Below are 14,106 nucleotides of genomic sequence, written 5' to 3'. Positions count from 1 at the left end.
GGATAAAGTAATCTCTGTCATTGGTGTCAGTGGGATAAAACAATTCCAATCATTCGTGTTGGAGGGATAAAATAAACCCCATCATTGGTGTTGGAGGGATAAAATAAGCCCCATCATTGGTGTTGGAGGGATAAAATAAGCCCCATCATTGGTGTTGGAGGAATAAAATAAGCCCCATCATTGGTGTTGGAGGGATAAAGTAAGCTCCATTATTGGTGTCAGTGGGATAAAATAATTCCCATCATTGGTGTTGGAGGGATAAAATAAGCCCTATCATTGGTGTTGGAGGGATGAAGTAAGCTCCGTCATTGGTGTCAGTAGGATAAAATAAGCCCCGTCATTAGTGTCAGTGGGATAAAGTAAGCCTCGTCATTGGTGTTTGTTTATCTAGCACTAATGGTAGGGCTCATTTTACTCATACTGACACCAACAATAGGCTTATTTTACTCCAATTGTCTCTTCAGTGTACCCAAGGCCCTATTTTGTCTAAAACAAATCACATTTGTCATAGAGATAAAAAGTTCAAAAAGTTAATCTAATGTACTAAATTTTTTCGAGTTGTTTTTCAAGTCTGTTTTTCCTGACCAAAGAATACAAGGCTTTTAAATACCCTATATATAGAACATCCAGTTCTTACATATAGGTGTAACCTCTGCTGTCTACGAGTCTTCTGATCAGAACTTTCAGTAATATTGTGCAGAGAGCATCAATCCCTAGTGATGGTACTGCTGAGGTCAGTTCTACAGCTGGGTGTGAGGTGTGTAGAAGGCAATTTAGGCATTCCTGGAACAAGAAGGAGGGTGTGAGCTGCCAGATGTAACTGGTTTCAGCTGCTTACTACTTATAAAGGCAGGATGATGGCTGTGGATGGAGAGCCACACATAGGGAGACTGAGGGCCACACATAGAGAGACCGAGGGCCACACATAGAGAGACCGAGGGCCACACACAGAGAAAATGTCCCCACTTGGGAGCAGCACCAGCCTGGAACTAAACCTATTATCCTTCAAGCAAAGAAAACGACTAGGTATGGAGAGCTACAATTATATGTGATGGGGTCTAAAAAAATTGAGCATGGGCTTTATTCTGGTTTCCTTTCTGTAAGATTATTAATTATTATTATTGATTATTAATATTATAATTTTATTGTAGCTTTAATATTATTAGAGCTTGGATCTTGGGTAAGCTCTCTTTTCTTAGGACAGGTTAATAGCTATGTTTAGGGAATGTTCCAAATGCAGTTACGTTAAATATTCAATAAGAAATTAGACTTCTTTATTAATTTTAACGCAAAATTTCCCATGTTGTGCAAACTTTAAAGTGTACAGTATGGAAACCCTAACAATGAAATTATCTTACTTGGTCCCTTTTAGTCTGCAAAGCCTCATACGCATGACTGCATTTCCCGTCGGGAAAACTGCCAGGAGAGCTTTTGGCCGGGAAAACCGGACGTGTGTGCGCTTCCTCGCAGTTTTCCCCTCAGGAAAACAGAAGGGAATCCCTACGGGAAAATAAAGAACCTGCTCTCTATTTTACCGTCGGGATTCCTGGCGGTTTTTTTTCTGCCAGACTTACTAATATTTTGTGGGAAACACTGCGAGGCAGTGCCCACAGAGCATACACACGGCCGGGATTCCCGGTCAAAGCTCCATGGCAGTTTTCCTGCCGGGTTCTTGGCTTTCCCCTCGGTTTTCACGGCAGACTTTTTACCGCCGTGAAAACCGAGCGTGTGTATAGGGCTTTAAATGTATCATTGGAAGCATTTTGTTATACAGTATCTGTTTGATAAGTGCAAAAAAAAAAAATAAGTTGATTATGTCAGCGATTCAGAGCTGTCCTGAGTCATGTCCATACTTTCTGTGTAAACTGAAAGAGCTCTCATAGTTCTTAAATTGTATGTTGTAGAAACTTGAGATTAAATCTGGCCATACATGGTTAGTTTTTTTTGTTCAGCCAGCCCGATGAATGAAAAGACAGATTTCTCCATCCAAACAAACGAGGTGGATGGAAGAATCCCCACCCACCCATTAGACTTTGTGTTCTGACAGCAACTGTCAGAATACACTGAGCCTGGGTTCACACTTGTCCGACAAACGCTCCGACATTGGGAGCTCATGTCGCATGACGTGTGAAAATCAATGTTTCACAATTAAAGCCGTCTTAACGGGTCCGACACAACTCGGTCCGACATTGAAAATGCTCCCAGTACTACTTTGGTCCGACTTTGATCCTACTACAGCCCATTGAATATCATTCAAGTCGGATCAAAGTAGGAGCCTTGTCCTTACCATCTGACTTTTGACATAATAATCCATGGTTATTCAACAGAGGTACAAGGCATAAGACAGTTATGCCCCATACATTCAAACCCGAATATCATACGACAGATCGTACGACTTTTTTCACTTAATAGTCGCAAGTAGAAATTGAATAGGTTATTAAAGTCACGAAAATTCTCTTACGACAGAAAAAAAACCCATAGTTTTGTAATGTATTGATGTGATGTCATGTTTTGTAATGTATTTGTATTGTATTTTTCCGGACGACAACTATACTGACTAAACGAATCTGGCATCGTACGTGGAAAAATTCTGTGCTTGTCCGATCGAATAATATCGAATGAACTGTCGTAATCGGCTCTCGAAAAGTAGTGTACACACGATCTGAAATTCGTACGATTCTTCCTCGGACGATCGTTTTTGTCCGATATTCGGATCATGAGTATGGGCCATTATCTGTTAACATACTTCCATAAATAATAGAGTAGCCTCTATAGAAAGGCTTAGAGCAGATTCACATCAGAACGTGGTGCAGGAAACCCGTGTTCCGTGCCCATTTCCCGCACACTGTTCAAAACACACTTTGGTTGTGGTCTGCAGTAGGTGTCAATATTAAGTTAATGGCACCCTAAACACAGTTAATTTGCCTGCACCAGATCGCATGGTACAGAAGTACTATGCAATGCAGTTGCAGTGAATTTCCAAAAGTAGTGCATGCACTACTTTTGGTGGAAAATGAATGGTCTGAAATTGCATCACACAGGAACGCACAGTGCGATTTTGTGCAATTCCCAGTGTGAACCGGCCCTTAGTGACTGGGAGAGGACAGGGAATGGAGAGGGGGATCAAGGAGGGAGGTGAAGGGGAGGGGGAGAATAGAGTAGTAGATGGAGAAGGAAACAAGATACAATTCCAATTTCTCAGCAGGAAACTCTGCTGGGAATCCTGTCAGGAAAATAGAGAGCAGGTTCTCTATTTTCCCCTTGAGATTCCCGGCTGGTTTTCTGATGGCAAAACTGCTAGGGAGCATACACATGGCCGGGATTCCCGGCCAAATGCTCTCCTGGCAGTTTTCCTGCCGGGAAAACCAGTGTGTACGAGGCTTAAGGGCTCTTTCACACGGACCTGAACGGGCGCTCCGTGCTCCTCTATGGAGCCGCGGATGTCAGAGGTGACATGCCCGCTGACATCCGACCCGCTCCGATCCTCCAAAGTGTGACGGAGGAAAAACCTACTTTTCCATCCGTCTGGCGGATCGGATTGGGTGAACACGGACAGGCGGTCCGTGTTCATCTGATCCCCCCATAGGGGAGAGTGGAGAAAAGTCATCCGCCAGCTCTGCGGGGATCAAAGGAGCGATCCCCGCTGAGCAAGCGGAGGTTCACGGGGCGGATCATTACTGATCCGCCCCATGTGAAAGGGGCCTAAAGCAGTTCATGTGTTTTTGTTTTTTTCCTTCAATGGGTTGTGGATGGGGGATTCCTCCGCTTAGCCTTTGTATTTTGGAGTCTTCCAGCTGGGAGACTTCCCCACCATTAGAATGCATTGATCAGCCCTGCTATACAACCACCCTGCCTATACATGGATTAAAACTCAGACGGTCCCTGCAGAACTGGTCGAATTTAAATCTGTGTCTTGTACCTGTTATAATCTTTATCACAAGTACCAGGTAACCTCTTATGTACCGTATATACATTTCTTTGGGTGAAATCTTGCTGGTTTGTTTCATGTTTAGTGATCTGTCTAAGCAGAGTAGAAGTATTTCCAGTCCTTAGTGCATGACCAGTGTGCTGGGGATTGTGGGGCAAACAAGGCAAAACTGGAAGGGTCTGATCATGGTTGTTTGTACACAAGTATGATTGCCTTTGGTGTTTTGCATTTGAAATATATATTTTGTAGTCAATATCTCTTCAAGCATTTTTATACGATGTATATTTATCTATTATTTTTGCAGACAGTCGAATCCATGAGGTAAACAGAGTCAAGAGCAAATTCCCCTGCAAAATTCCGGTAAGAAGTTGCACCACTTTGTCCATTATAAGCACACTAACAGGCTAGATACAAGAAAATAAAAATACAAAGCACCTATCAGAAAGCTGCTGTCAGCAACAACAAACCACTTACCGTATTTATCGGCGTATACCGCACACTTTTTTCCCCTTAAAATAAGGGGAAAATCGTGGGTGCGCGATATACGCCGCTTCCCGCGCTGTGTTTGAACGCCGCCACCGACATATACCGAGCGCAGTACACTCGGCCAGGCTCGGCTCCCCTCACGGTCACGCCCTGTGCCGCCTCCTAGCCTTTATGCGAAAGGAGCCGAGCGTGCCCGAGTGTACTGCGCTCGGTATATGTCGGCGGCGGCATTCAAACACAGCGCGGGAAGTATGGATCGACTCAGAAACAGCGCGGGAGAAGCGGGGAGGACACCACCAGGGCCGCAGATAGACGCCGGACCGGACAAGGCCGCCGATGGACGCCGGGCAAGACACCGACGAGGGGTATTCAAACTGTAAGTATTTTCTTTTTTTCAGGAAATTTCCCTTCCAGGTTGGGGTGCGCGCTATACGCCGGGGCGCGCTATACGAAGATAAATACGGTACATTGTATTAGTAATTTTCTAGCACTCTTTGTAGAGCCTCTTTTGCTAAATCTCCCTATCTACGTGTTATTTTGGCCATTTTAGAACATCCGTTTAATCATAAATTAAGCTATAATATGTCTTAATGAGTTCTCTTTCCTGCTTTATAGGATGGGGACTATTGAGAATATGTCATCAAATTTTCAATAGGTTGAGATTGTTTGGTTGCTAGGATACTGGGAATTCCTAGCAGCCAATCACCAGCTTTTAATATGAAAAGTTAACTTTGGTAGCTCCTGCTGCTGCCCTCTGTCCAGTATTGTGTTGCCTCCCGTTCTCCATCGCTGTAAGGTGGGAGGGTGCTGCCTACACACTTCTGTGTGTTCTTGTCAGGGGGGTTTGTTTTGTTTTCATAAAATGCACCAAAACCACCCAATCTAATAAAAGTCTATGGCAAAGCGTGGGGACTTTCACAAAAACCACAGGTACACTGTGCTGTACCAACGCTGCAGGGAAAGGGCCTAAGGCCAGGTACACATCTATGCGGTATCCCTGCAGCTGTGTTTGCATGGGCACAGAAGCCCATTCATTTGAATAGGCTGCTGTACCTGCGGGAAATGCAGGGAAAAGATCCCTGTGCCTTTTTTAAAATCAATTTTTTTTTGTAAATTGACTACTTTATAAATCAAATACATCACTTACCGTATTTATCGGCCTATACCGCGCTCTTTTCCCCCCTTAAAATCAGGGGGAAATCGTGGGTGCGCGATATACGCTGATCCCCGCTGTCTCTGTGTCTCTGAGCCTAGAGCCGAAACCGAGCCGAGTGTACACTCGGCTAGGCTCGGCCACGCTCGGCTCCGCCCGCCGCAGCCTAGAGCCGAGCCGAGTGTACTGCGCACTCGGCTAGGCTCGGCCACGCTCGCCTCCGCCCGCAGCCACGCGAGAGGAGCCGAGACAAGCCGAGAGGAGCCGAACACACAGAAAATCTCGGCGCCAAATCCAAAAACAAACACTGCTGCAACCCCGGGCAAGGTGCGGATGGACTCGCAGACGGAAACGCTGGACGGAGACGGACACCTGGATGGAGGCCGCAGACGGACACCTCCAAAGCCGCAGACGGACACCCACAAGGCTGGACAGACCCCGCGCAAGGCCGCAGACGGACGCCGGACAAGGCCGCCGATGGACGCAGGGCAAAAATGTAAGTTTTATTTTTTTCCTTAAACTACCTTTCTATGGTTGTGGTGTGCGTTATACGCCGGCGCGCGGTATACCCAGATAAATACGGTATTTAAAGGCAAAAATGGATGAGCTATTTAGTGAATTGACCCCTGGTTTCCAAGATATGTTTATATGATCCTCTGTCCATCTAAATTTAAAATCGTTTTAATTATTTTCCAGCTTGGATGGGGGCAGCGTTGGGTGACTTAGCTATTTCCTTTATTTTTGTGTCTTTTTATCGTGTTGGCAAGAGATTAGCCACATTTTTTGCTAATTTCATCAAAAGATCTTTAAGAGCAGTTAATGATGCTTTGTGGTAAACTCTCCTACCAGATGTTAGTTTGGCATTTGTTTGTGTTTAGTTTGCACATGTTTAATCTTATCTAGGAAGTCATTTATCTTGGCATGAACAGTAAAGCCGGTCCATGTATCCATGTATAACAACCAGCCGGATTTGATCCATTAATAACAACCAGCCTGTCAGATTTTTCAACATGCGATTACTGCTGGCAGCAGCAGCTACTATCAGTAACCATTGTATTCAGCTGGCCTGGAAGGCGCCCCGTGCATTCCCCCATCACCATTGACTGTGTTGATGGGGGAATCAAGCAATTTTCTTTTCTTTTCACCCATGGTGGCAGGAAAGAAAATTATCTTATCTATGGCTTGCATTACCTTTAGAGCTAGTAAAAGACCATTAAAGGGCATTTTTTGTACTCCTTCCTGGAACTTGGACATTGAAAACACTTTTACTCTGCATTTGTATTCAGCCCCTCTGAGTCAATACTTTGTAGAACCAACTTTTGCTGCAATTACAGCTGAAAGTCTTTTTGGGGATGTCTCTACCAGCTTTGCACATCTAGAGAGTGACATTTTTGCCCATTCTTCTTTGCAAAATAGCTCAAGCTCTGTCAGACTGGATGGAGAGTATCTGTGAACAGCAATTTTCAAGTCTTGCCACAGATTCTCATTTGGATTTAGGTCTGGACTTTGACTGGGCTATTCTAACACATGAATATGCTTTGATCTAAACCTTTCCATTGTAGCTCTGGCTGTATGTTTAGGGTCGTTGTCCAGCTGGAAGGTGAACCTTGCCCCCACTGTCAAGTCTTTTGCAGACTCTAACAAGTGTAGCTCCTGCTGGATTTTGCTTCTAATCCCCTTGTGGAGGCTTCCATTTGTGGATGGACATTTTATGGTTACACAACCTCGTCAGAATGCTATAATCTTCTTATATGGACTATAAACTGAAGGACCTATGAATAAATGGTTGTGGAACGAATAATTTAAATTCCCATTATTTTATATGGGGAAATTCCCATTGATATAAGAGTGCTTTGGATTGAAGTATGCTTCCAGAACAAATTACCGTATTTATTGGGGTATAGCGCGCTCCCGCGTATAGCGCGCACCCCTAAAGTTGGCCATAAATTCCTGTGGAAAAAAGGATTTTGTACTTACAGTTTTGGTGTCTTGCGCGGCGTCCATCGGCGGCCTCGTCGGGTCCGGCGTCCGTCTGCGGCTTCGGGTGTCCTCTTCGTCGGGTCCGGCGTCCTTCTGCGGCGTCCTCCTCGCTCGTTTCCCGCTTTCCCGCGCCGAGTTTGAATACTGCGCCGGCATATACCGAGCGCAGTACACTCGGGCAGGCTCGGCTACTGTCGCGCTCACGTCCTGTACGTCCAGGACGTGAGTGCGGGAGGAGCCGAGACTGGCCGACTATACACGAGTGTACTGCGCTCGGTATATGCCGGCGCAGTATTCAAACTCGGCGCGGGAAAGCGGGTATCGGCGTATATCGCGCACCCACGATTTTGCCCTGATTTTCAGGGCAAAAAAGTGCGCGGTATACGCCGATAAATACGGTATGCTCACAAGCCAAGGTTTTACTGTAGATGACTTCTGAAGGCAATTTGTTCCACGAGATTTTAGTTAGGAGTAGCAGAGTAAAGGGGCTGAATGCACGCCACACTTTTCAGATATTTATTTGTAAAAAAAGGAAAACCTTTTATCATTTTCCTTCCACTTCACAATTATGTGTCACTTTGTGTTGGTCCATCACATAAAATTACATTTACATTTTCGGTTGTAACATGACAAAATGTGGAAAATTTCAAGGGGTATGAATACTTTTTCAAGACACTGTACAGTGATCAGCACTGCTAGCTGTAGGCTGCGCTGATCATATAAAACCTTTACAACAGGCTGGTTGTACAAGTCGATCGGTAGATCAACTGCTGTACAAAAAGCCTGCCTTTACATGGATCGAAATCTGGCCTCTTCCCTGCTGAACCAGCTGTATTTTCATTCATGTATGGCTGGCGTTAAAGCTAATAATGAAATAATTGTGCAAGCAGGAACATCTTCAACACCCCAAAGCACAATATCTTGCTAAGTGCATTCATAGTTTAAAACAATAGACCCCAATAATAAAAAATTGCACAAGGATGAGTGTCTTTATTTTCAGCCACAGGACTGTGATTTTAAAATAACTCACTTTTTTGAAAATCCTTCACTTGGTGTTGGCGACAGAGCGTTTTTTCTCAGAAAATAGGTGCAGGAACTCAACCACGACCCCGTTCAGATTTCATAAACAGTAGAAGGGTCTTAAAGGGGCATTAAATACCAGGATTGCATTACATACAGAATGCAGAGTATTTTTACGGACAGTTCGTAAAAACTGGCACTTTTCCCCCCATTCGTAAATGTCCGTGGTTGCGGAAATGTGCCAGTAAAAATAGCCGAGATTGGTTCGGCTTGGAACTGCGCATGGAGATTGAAGGCAGGGGGTGTTTGGAGGCAGGGGGTGATGGTGGCTGTGGTGGCACCGCAGAGGGGGATGGATGCAGGGGGCAATGGTGGCAGGGGGAGATTGGAGGCAGGGGGTGTTAGTGGCAGGGGGTGATTGGGGCAGGGCGTGTTGGTGGCACCGCAGAGGGGGATAGTGGCACTGCAGAGGGTGGGGGATGGAGACAGGGGTTGTTGGTGGCACCGCAGAGGGGGATGGAGGCAGGGGGTAATTGGAGGCAGGGGCCTGGGGGATATTGGAGGCAGAGGGAGATTGGAGGCAGGGGGAGATTGGAGGCAGGGGGAGATTGGAGGCAGGGGGAGATTGTGGCACCGCAGAGGGGGGTGAAGGCAGGGGACGATGGAGGCAGGGGGTATTGGAGGCAGAGGGAGATTGGAGGCAGGGGGAGATTGTGGCACCGCAGAGGGGGGTGAAGGCAGGGGGTGTTGGTGGCAGAGTAGGATGGAGGCAGGGGGGGATATGACTAAATAATTTGCCCTTATTATATCGAAAATAACAAAAATTTTTTTTACCTTAATATCTATCTTAAATCACATTGCTATTTGCCTAGTGTACTTGTTTGTAGCCTAAATACTGAAATTTGCACCAAAAAATTAAATTTAGTAACTTTTGTGAAATGTCAGTAAAAACGTGGCTGCGCCAGTAAACTTCAGGTGTCGTGCCAGTAAATTTTTAATCTGGTAGGTTGGCAACACTGTTACACACAGAGTGCAGAGCTGTCACTTGTAAACACAGAAACCAGACTTCTGTGTTTACAAGTGATTGTGGTGAGCAGGCACCAAAGGGTCTGAGCCAAAAGTGGTGGAACTGAGTTCCCCCTGAAAAAAAGCCCTGGTTAGCGATGTAAGTTTGGTATAGTCATGCTCAAGTATTATGGCAAATATTAACAAGGTCCAAGTATTTTTCATAATCATTATAAAGTCATTGTCCAGTTGCATATGAGGGAACCCAGAGAGCATATTGGCATTTTGCACCAATCCAGAGTGGTTTCATAAAAATGTCTCTCTGTTACAGGTTATAGTGGAGAGAAGTGGTCGTGAAAAACTGCTGCCTCAACTTCAGAAAATCAAATTCCTAGTTCCCCCGGAAATCACTATGGGACAGTTTGTCGATATGATCAGGTGAGCAGGAGTGGAATACAAGAATATTGGTAAAAACACAATGGCCATTGACCATTGAGTTGTATAAAAAACAAAAGTGACACATTAATAACTGGAGAAACCAAATATTTGTATGTGTCTGTACATATTACCCTTGACAGTAATGTATTCAGACATGCTATGATGCTGCCATAATTGTACTGCCTAGGGCACACTTTTTTTTTTTTACCGTGTTTCCCCGAATATAAGACCTACCCCCAAAAAAAGACCTAGCGTTATTTTCCAGGTGGGCTGCAATATAAGCCCTACCCCGAAAATAAGCCCTAGTTCAAAATGCTTGTGAAATCCTATAATCCACTCTATTACATTGGTATATAATGTACAATGTGTGTGTTGTTGTAATATAATTGCGGGGAAGAGAGCCCCGGCGGGTCACAGAAGCACAGAGCAGCGCTGTAACAAAGGTATTTGGCATATTTATATTACAGAAACACACATTGTACATTATATAATACTGTAATAGAGTGGATTATAGGATTTTACAAGCATTTTAACGCAGTTCACACTGGTGATTCCTGTCAAGCAGGGAGAGGGGGAGAGAAGACAGCAAATTATATGGTAAGACCTACCCCGAAAATAAGCCCTTCTTGTCTTTTGTTGCCAAAATGAATATAAGATCCGGGCTTATTTTCGAGGAAATGCGGTAATTATCTATTTTTGCTAGTACGGAAAAAATAGACAATCTGGTATTAACTGGATGACACCACATACCACATTCCACACAGTCTGCAAAAGCCCTGCATTGCACCCACGATCTGCTGATTGTGTGTGCAATGCTTTCCAGGCTTACCATTATTATTTTTTTTAAAAGGTGAACTTATTCTCCTCAGTAAGCTTGCCTCCATCATCCGAGCCCTTCTGGCTGGGGGTTAGTCCGCGTGCTCGCCCCCTCCCTTTGGACTACATCGCCAGGATGTAGTCCAAAGGGAGGGGGCGAGCACGCGGACTAACCCCCAGCCAGAACGTCTCGGATGATGGGGGCAAGCTTACTGAGGCGGAACAGGAAGTGAGAAATTGAAGGAGGAATCGAAAGAAAAAGGTACCGGTAAGTGAACCAACAATGCACTAGCTTAAAGGAACCTATTTAGAAAATAAAAAACAAACCTTTACAACCCCTTTAATCACTTATTCTCATTTAACCACTTGAGGACCGCCGCACACCGATATACGTCGGCAGAATGGCACGGCTGGGCACAAGGGCGTACAGGTATGTCCCCTTTAAGAACCCAGCTGTGGGTCACGAGCACGCCGACAGCAGCGCGCTCGGGACCTGGTTCGAAGCTCCGTGACCGCACCCGATCGCCGCTGGTGTCCCGCAATCGGGTCACAGAGCTGAAGAACGGGGAGAGGTAAGTGTAAACAATCCTTTCCCCGTTCTTCCTAGTGGCTTGTCAGTGATCGTCTTTTCCCTGTCATAGGGAACGATGATCAGTGACATCACACGCCCAGCCACGCCCCCCCCCTACAGTAAGAATCACACACTAGGGCACACTTAACCCCTACAGCGACCCTAGAGGTTAACCCCTTCACTGCCATTGTCATTTTCACAGTAATCAGTGCATTTGTATAGCACTGATCTCTGTATCAATGACAATGGTCCCAAAAATGTGTCAAAAGTAGTAAATTAGGAAAACTATCCCGTATTTTGTAGACGCTATAACGTTTGCGCAAACCAATCAATAAACGCTTATTGCGATTTTTTTTGATTTTTTTTACCAAAAATATGTAGAAGAATACGTATTGGCCTAAACGGAGGAAAAATATATTTTTTATATATATTTTTTGGGGATATTTATTATAGCAAAAAGTACAAATAATTGCATTTTATTTCCAAATTTGTCACTCTATTTTTGTTTATAGTGCAAAAAATAAAAACTCCAGAGGTGATCAAATACCACCAATAGAAAGCTCTATTTGTGGGGAAAAAAAAGTCAATTTTGTTTGGGAGCCATGTCGCACGACCGGGCAATTGTCAGTTTAGGCAACGCAGTGCCAAATCGCAAAAAGCGGCCAGGTCCTTTAGCTGCATAATGGTCCGGGGTGTAAGTGGTTAAGGATTGTTGGGGAGTTATTTTATATTTAGGAAGCGCAACACTGTTTTGTTTTGAATACTGAAGGTAAGGTTGAAGTTCAGATTTAAAAACTATGGGGCAGATCCACAAAGAGAGTACGCCGGCGTATCTACTGATACGCCGGCGTACTTTTAAATTTCCCACGTCGTATCTTTGGTTTGAATCCTCAAACCAAGATACAACGGCTTTTGGCTTCGATCCGACAGGCGTACGGCTTTGTACGCCTTCGGATCATGGGTGCAATACTTCGGCGCCCGCTGGGTGGAGTTCGCGTCGTTTTCCGCGTCGGGTATGCTAATTAGCTTTTTCCAGCGATCCACTAAGGTACGCGCGGCCGTCGCATTCTCTTACGTCGTCGCTAGTCGGCTTTTCCCGGCGTATAGTTAAAGCTGCTATTTCGTGGCGTATAGATAGACCTGCCATGTTAAAGTATGGCCGTCGTTCCCGCGTCAAATTTTGCGTAAGTCGTCCGTGAATAGGAAAGGACGTAACTCACGACTACGTTCAAAAAATGACGTCGGTGCGACGTCATTTCGCGCAAAGCACGGTGGGAAATTTCAAAACGGAGCATGCGCAGTACGTTCGGCGCGGGAACGCGCCTAATTTAAATGATCCACGCCCCCTACCCGGATCATTTTAATTAGGCGGGCTTGCGCCGGAGGGATTTACGCTACGCCGCCGCAACTTTACAGGCAAGTGCTTTGTGAATCAAGCACTTGCCCGTAAAACTTGCGGCGGCGTAACGTAAATGCGATACGTTACGCCGCCGCAGATGTACCTGAATCTGGCCCTATATATTTTAGTACTTCAACACATTTGTGTGAGAATGTTGGGTACTTTGGGCCCTAAAATAAGATATGTACTAAAGGAATTTTCTTTTACAGGAGCAGACTCTCCCTGCCTCCCTCCTGCGCTCTTTGTGTAATGGTCAATGAACGTCAAATGGTCAGTATATCAATGACCATGCTGGAGGTATATACTACACACCGGGACCAAGATGGTTTTCTCTACGTGACCTACATGTCTCATGAAGTGTTTGGTTGAAGTGTCCTCCTTGAACCCCCCCAAGAATACTTTTTCCATGATTGGGAAATCTTCAGCCTTGTGAAGGAGCAGAGAACATGCTACGTGACGTTAGACGCGCCCCGCTCATCCTCTGCACAGACAAATAACAAGGACCTGAGATATTTAGAAGAGAAGATGGACAATTCACATGGAAGTGATAACTGTCTGATAGCATATTCATATAATCTTTAACATATATTCGAGGGTTTCATCAATAGCTTCAATGCTGAAATATACCGTACATATCATAGGCCTGGAGGGAAATCATACAGTATATGGGGATAGAGATGAACCCTTGAAATAGCGTCTTCCAAATATAGAAGAACTTTCTTAACCTGTGTCAGTTTTTAATGAAGAACTCTAACCCAAGCAACGTTTTACCCAAGCAACGTTTTGGATCCTGTTGGGAAAACACACAATGTATCGGCTAGAATGCAGTGTATTGAAAATAGAAGTCTTCTAGCAGTTTACTCCAAACGAATGTCTTCAGCAATACAGTACATTGTACAGAACAATAGATAGCTTTTTATTGCGTTTCATCTATTTTAAAAGGACATCATTATAAAAGTATAATGTATTATGCTGTATGTATATAGCTCATTAGCTGCTTAATATATCAGCATGACCATTAATAAAAAAACAAAACTGTACTTAAAGTGTATCTAAATCCAAACCAAATCTGTTATTGCACATTAAGGGCCAGATCCACATAGAAATAGATCGGCGCAGCGTATCAGAGATACGCTACGCCGCCGTACCTTACCTGGCGTTCTTTCGAATCCTCAAAGATTTCGCGCCGTAAGTTACGGCGGCGTAGTGTATTTCTGGCGGCGGAATTCAAATCGGCGATTAGGGGGCGTGTTTCATTTAAATGAAGTGCGTCCCCGCCCCGAATGAACTGCGCATGCTCCGTTTCTAAA

General features: G+C 44.8%; 1 protein-coding gene across 1 annotated transcript; it reads left to right on the top strand.

Annotated features, from left to right (window-relative positions):
* Positions 1–769: 769 nt before the first annotated feature.
* On the top strand, positions 770–13,887 carry LOC120917582 (microtubule-associated proteins 1A/1B light chain 3C-like). Its single transcript, XM_040328990.1, has 4 exons — positions 770–1,026; positions 4,233–4,288; positions 9,904–10,010; positions 13,006–13,887. The coding sequence occupies exons 1-4, from the start codon at positions 957–959 to the stop codon at positions 13,163–13,165; spliced, it is 393 nt and encodes a 130-aa protein (XP_040184924.1). The 5' UTR covers positions 770–956; the 3' UTR covers positions 13,166–13,887.
* The last annotated feature ends 219 nt before the right edge of the window (positions 13,888–14,106 follow it).

This window comes from Rana temporaria, chromosome 11 (genome assembly GCF_905171775.1).
Source record: "Rana temporaria chromosome 11, aRanTem1.1, whole genome shotgun sequence".
NCBI classification, from domain to species: domain Eukaryota; kingdom Metazoa; phylum Chordata; class Amphibia; order Anura; family Ranidae; genus Rana; species Rana temporaria.
Note: the sequence above shows the minus strand (reverse complement) of the source record. Positions and strands in the feature narration are given on the sequence as shown.